The 5734-nt window shown below is 37.2% G+C and overlaps 1 protein-coding gene across 3 annotated transcripts; it reads right to left on the bottom strand.

The window, feature by feature from the left end:
- Window positions 1-882: 882 nt before the first annotated feature.
- On the bottom strand, window positions 883-5336 carry LOC134193051 (uncharacterized). Of its 3 annotated transcripts, XM_062661836.1 has the most exons (19): window positions 4719-5336; window positions 4540-4665; window positions 4399-4460; window positions 4121-4318; window positions 3938-4057; window positions 3794-3841; window positions 3572-3658; window positions 3439-3510; window positions 3303-3382; window positions 3162-3246; window positions 3058-3108; window positions 2939-2983; window positions 2815-2879; window positions 2640-2739; window positions 2514-2573; window positions 2386-2450; window positions 2310-2328; window positions 2059-2139; window positions 883-1786 (listed from the first exon to the last, which is right to left on the bottom strand). In XM_062661836.1, the coding sequence occupies exons 4-19, from the start codon at window positions 4127-4129 to the stop codon at window positions 1025-1027; spliced, it is 1749 nt and encodes a 582-aa protein (XP_062517820.1). In that variant the 5' UTR covers window positions 4130-4318; window positions 4399-4460; window positions 4540-4665; window positions 4719-5336; the 3' UTR covers window positions 883-1024. The 3 variants fall into 3 exon arrangements, with proteins under 3 accessions (XP_062517820.1, XP_062517819.1, XP_062517821.1); XM_062661835.1 differs by having other exon boundaries at window positions 4540-5336; XM_062661837.1 differs by lacking the exon at window positions 3303-3382 and having other exon boundaries at window positions 3162-3257; window positions 4540-5336.
- Window positions 5337-5734: the final 398 nt, after the last annotated feature.

Genomic DNA, 5734 nt, shown 5'->3' with positions numbered 1-5734 from the left:
CGTTAACCTGTGTGAGGTTTGCAGTAATTACCAAAACTTCTCTAGACCATAGCACGGACTCTAGCAATATGGTAGCTAGTCTCGTGCAGACCTTGATGTTTGTTTGTCTTTCCACCGATTTTTGATAATGGAGCTATCGGTAGGTATAATAGATGTGCTCATTCGATAACAGTCTTCACTGCTTCCGTAATGCATGCATATTGCTATGTTTCTTGCTGTTGCATCTTGTTAGATGACTCGTCTTTTTTTGTTTGCAACGCTTCTATTGCATCTGGGATGGAGGTAGTGGCGTAGGATTCACAGGGGCGGATACAGGATAGGGCACCTGGGGCACGTACCCCAGGCAGTGCAATACTTGACTGCATGGAGTGTAAGGCTGCAATTTGACTCTTTCCACACCTGAATGCAATTGCTCTACTTCAATGGTAGAAGGACCTTAGGTATATGTACTGAATACATATTCTGGTCTGTGAGGAACCACCGGAAGAGCTGTTTCAGTGAAGGAGACTACCTACTCAGGTGTGCAAAGAGTTATCCGGGACAATTAAATATCCGGGTGCCCCCGGCAATGGTGCCCTGTCCGTTCCTGAGGAAGATGTTCACGAGCGGGGGCTGTATACCGTGGATGTCATCATGTGAGCAAAAACCCTACTTCACTGTAGTATCAGTAGACACTGTAGTATCGTTATTTCGTATGCCGGCTAACACATCAATATTCAATACCGCTGAACACGATATGGTGTCTGATTACGACCGCGGTGAGCACTTGGTTTCACACCCATCCTGGAAGTAGACTGTATGTACAATCTAGTTTTTACTGTAACAGTAACATAGCAATACGCAATGCAAGCAGAGATAAAAAACTTGAAGAAGAACTCTGAATCTTTCTCATTTACTTAATCCATTAGATAGGAAAGTCAATGTTATCAACATATTATAGAAAATACGATTATTTTAGTTCCTGTTACAATTACAAACTATTAAAACTAATTATAAGTGCTAGTGACTGTTTCTTATAGAGTGATTATAAAAATAAATCTGTACCGTTGCTACTACCGTGCGATTCCTCTTCTAAATTGTCTGGCTCCAAGATGTTGATGTGCTGTGGGCAGACACTCGAATTGTCATATGTCGCAGGCATTAGACACATTCTGCATAGCTCAATTGTTGTACCTCTGCGTTTAGACGGACGCTGTTTATTAGATATGTTAGTCTCCAGCGGAAACGGAGTCAATGACTTTCGTCTAAAACATTTGGCAAGATGTTCTCTCATTTGTTGCTGGTCATATTTCGCGGTGGTTAAGTCTTCTCCACGTGCTAGATGCACTGCGAATGCAATAGCAAAAAGACCACTGTCATTGACCCTCACTTGCTGCTGCACATAGGGCAATTCTACATGCAAGGATAGGTTTTGAAAATCCTGTTCTTCACTATCGCTGTCCTCTTCCAACGCAGCAAGCTGGTAAATCACTCCCAGTTGTTGGCTTAGATGTGGATCAATTTGGAACCCTGGAAAATTGCTGTAATAAAGGGCAACTTTTTGCCCGATGTTGCTGGACGTTACCCATTGTTCATTCTCCAGTTTGTGGATTTGTATGCTTTCCTGTTCCACTGTCCTGAAATCATCAACCCTTGATGGCAAGGGAGGTTGAAGGCCGTCTATGTGGGGGAACTGTGCTTTCAAAAGAACTTGCGCCAAAGAAATGTGTTCATCTGTAAGTTCGTCTCTAGTTCTAAGACATTCTCTCATCCGTTTCGTAAAGGCGAAGCTTGGTCTTTTGGAATGCTATAGAAAGAATATAATAGCATTGTTAGCTTCACGCACCATTTTTTGACTCTAAGTACGATCTTTATAACTAGTTTAGTTTTAGTTTATGTTTGTCCATGTAGTATTTAGTGTGTGTTATCTGAGCACTATGTTAGATCAATCTTTTAGATTGAATACTCCCCCTAATAACACTACAAACTACAAACTACAAACTATATACAGACTATGAAACTAATGTTGTTAAGATATATTTTACATTTAAATTTTTAGTTTTCAAGTTGTATTTTTACCTTCAAAATGTTGCTTTCAACATCAGAAAGCTTTCTGCGTTTGGGTTGTGGTGGAACTTCTTCATTATCTTCAGCATTCTTCTAAAAAGGTAATATTAAATCAATGTATGCTATGTTTCTATACACCATCATTTTATGTAATATTTAACTGATCTCTGAAAAATTGTTGACTCAGGTGTTTGCAGTTAAAATAATATTATAGATAATTAGTATAATGCATTAATTAATAACATAGTAATAATTGCAAATACCTCATGTGTCTCCATGAAACTGCAAATAAAAACCGATTATGAATCATTTATTACAGAAGGTCACAGTTGTTTCAACCTGTTCATATCTTCTATAGTCGATCCTTCTACAAGGTTGGCAATTGATTCAGGTTTGAAGGAAATCTAAAAATTGCGTGCGACAACTTCCAATACGTATATACAGCAAAAAACAGCAAGAAATCGTACCACATTTGATGAAGTATCAGAGTTAGAACAAGGTATCGGAGAAAGAGCTATATCATCATGCTACATAAATACATAATTCTGATTTAGCACATCTGTCTAATAGGCGAAACGCACACGTGTGAATACTTCTTCAAACTGATCGTGTATGGTCTTTGGACTGCTTTCTACGGGGTATTCTGGTTCATCTTCTTTGTTATCTTTGTAGTACTCAGTGAACTCAGTCAACCTTAATTACAAATATCCCCAGTTAATAAAATTGCAACCAAGATTATTGCATATATAGATTATTTGAAGTATGTACCTTTCTCTGCAGCCGACCCACAAGATTCTTGCGGCCAACCAGAGACGAATACGGTTAGGATCGATCTGTTGTACAAACAACTATACACTCATTTAATTGTATAATATGTCTAGGTAGCGCTTACATTAAGAGTTAATCTTGGGTTGTTTACAGCAGCCGATAGCATATTCTAATTCATTAAAGAGTAGAAATAAATACTAATTCTGCATTACAATATTTTACATAAACAATGTGGTTTCAAACCATGCATGTCCAGATTCCGCAATTGACTGGGTCTTCTTGTTGTGGAAAATTCTTAATAACGAAAATAATGAATGTAAGTTATGACAATAAAGTCTTATCCATACTTGTGAAACAGCGTAGATAATTGGCCATGTTGAAGTATACAGCCTTTGACTAGTCTGCAAAGTACTTTCTTTGGTTATCCATTTTCTGAAAATAGTCTACAATTAAAGAAAAATATGATACATCAGCCTACATTTTCAAACTTTAAAATATCCACAACGGAATGATGGTTTCCTCCAAATGAATCGAATACCAAAAAGCACTGATGACAAAGGTCTATAACCTATAAAAACTGTATTGGCAAATAACCATAATAAATTTTTAGAGTAAAGTACCAACCACTTCAATCCAATGAAAGTCTTGCGCTAAGTGAATTGGAATTGCAATTATTTCGTATTGAAACAGATTAATCTACAAGCAAATGACTCTAACGCTAATGTAACATGTAAAGAAATTATTTATAGAATTAAACCTTTCTTGTCCAGCGTTCTGCTCCATGGAGGTCTTTCGATATCTTTGTAAACAAAAAGCTGGACAAACGCTTAACACGTTGCGGTCTCTACAAAACAAAATATATACGCAGTCGGCTCTTATGGCACAATTATTGTATTATATTGTCCTCAAAAGTACGTTTAAAAGTCAATCAACTAATTAATTTACAAATTTGTTTAGTTTGCAGAATTCTAGAACTTACCAACGAATTCACGTAAGTTTCAAACATTTCGTGCACGAAGTTTATAATCTATACAAACATAATACATTTGCCAAAACTGTCAAATCTTTTGTAATGGTCTATTATTAAATGTAATTAAATGCAATGCACAAAACTACGTCTCACGTTGTCGTTAAGCCATTGATTTTCTTTCAGTTTTTGGAAATCTTCTGCACTTAGGCTTTCTGATCCAATTTGTGCCACATTGTCACCTCTATTTCTAACTTGACTGAATAGGTGTTGAACCTGTAATACAATACGCAAAAGTTGATCATTGTATAATTAATTACCCAACCGCATCAAATTTACCACTTTCATGAGGCTTGGTGGCAAATAAAATAACTCAGTAAGATTTCTTCTGGCAGCTAAAAGCAGATGTGAAGTTTACAGTAATAGTGTAGATTGTCTTGTCTGTATTTTATTGAATGCCATTTACGTGCCTTTTTTTGTAGACCTCATTTGACTTACGTCTATCCATATGTCACGTACAGACTTTTTTCTACTCTTCTGTAGCGTTACAGTAACATAACAAGGCCATAATGATTACGTTCTAAGTTATATTAAATAAGAAAAAATCGCTTCTATACCGTAGACGTGTTGGTACTACTCTCCAATTCTCTGTACAAGATCGATATTGAAAGTACAGCGTCTGCACCAAAGTATGAGAATTTGTATATTTACACATATATTATTTGTAAGAAAGACACGTCGAACACAGAAATTCTTACCCGTGTCTGATCTCACTGCCAGTAAGGATACGGGCAGATCTTCGATTGTTTGATGCAGCCATTCCAGTTCAATTAGAGACAACGATCCAGTAGTAACAGCACTGTAGTTGGCATTTCCCGGTGTAACTGCAACAAATTATCGTATTGTCTTTACTCACACAATAGTAAAGTTTAGATACCGTTTCTCCCAACGAATGAGCATAGGTGTTCGTAAGTTAAATTGTTCAGCATGTCTTGCATTGAAGAAAGCCTTGCAAAAGGCAAAGGAGGGTAAACTGACAACGGTATTTGTTCAAAATTGTCAATTCTGTCTGGCACCATTGCTCTAAAATGCCTGTTGCTGATGCTGGCAATGTGAACATGCCGTTTAGTTTCTGCTCCTTCACTGTTTAGCTCTACTCTGTAGCCAGCTGGCGAAACATAAACTGACACTCGCAATTTGTGGCGCATTGCAAGAGCTTCAATACAAACAGCATCTCCCCAATGTGTGTCTCTTGACATATTGCTCAAATAGCGATTGAATTGTACACGGGCAGGTGCTGCATGGTCGTCGTTTTCAATTGCGACTACTGCATCCATGAAAGTGTCAGAGTTATTTCTGATGTACTCAACCGCCTCCTCTCTGACCTGCCTGTGCAGTGAACTACTTCCGTAGATGAGAAGAGCGAATGACTCAAATAAGCAATTGCCACTACTAGTGTTCTCTAGTTGGTGCATGCTTACACTTGCCGCAAGTGCTGTCATCAAAGATTCAGCATCGTTTTCTTCTTGCACTTCTCTCTTTGACATAAATTGCACAAATTGAATCATGAGCTCAAACTCAATATCTTTTAGGGCAGGTAGAGCAACTGGAGTGTCTAAATATTTAATTTATAAATTATAATTGATAAACGGTTATTTAGGTATATATAGGTCTATACCAGAAGAGCTAAAGTTTGTGTTTTCCATCAATTTGGTTACTTTTGAAGTTTCTATACACCACATTTAATATATATTAAAATAGAACAAAGTTGTGTAAGTTGATGTAAATGCTCACCAGTGTCAGAAGAAACAATTTCTTTTGTAGTCTTTGCTACCGAGAGATTAGCTGTGCGCTTGTTCAAATGATCTTCCCTGTAATCAATTCCATAATAATAACAATTATTTTGAAGACACCTAGCTTGTAACGTATACCATTCATCAGCAGCAGTTCTGT

Source organism: Corticium candelabrum, chromosome 17 (genome assembly GCF_963422355.1).
Source record: "Corticium candelabrum chromosome 17, ooCorCand1.1, whole genome shotgun sequence".
NCBI classification, from domain to species: domain Eukaryota; kingdom Metazoa; phylum Porifera; class Homoscleromorpha; order Homosclerophorida; family Plakinidae; genus Corticium; species Corticium candelabrum.
The sequence above is the reverse complement of the archived record's forward strand: the minus strand, read 5'-3'. Positions and strand labels throughout refer to the sequence as shown.

What these genes read in the sequence shown, in the direction of transcription:
- LOC134193051 (XM_062661835.1), bottom strand. An exon ending in AAACTTACGTGAATTCGTTG is followed by an intron (nt 3,659 to 3,793) that starts GTAAGTTCTAGA and finishes TTTGTTTTGTAG; the next exon opens with AGACCGCAACGTGTTAAGCG. An exon ending in TTATCTACGCTGTTTCACAA is followed by an intron (nt 3,109 to 3,161) that starts GTATGGATAAGA and finishes TTCGTTATTAAG; the next exon opens with AATTTTCCACAACAAGAAGA.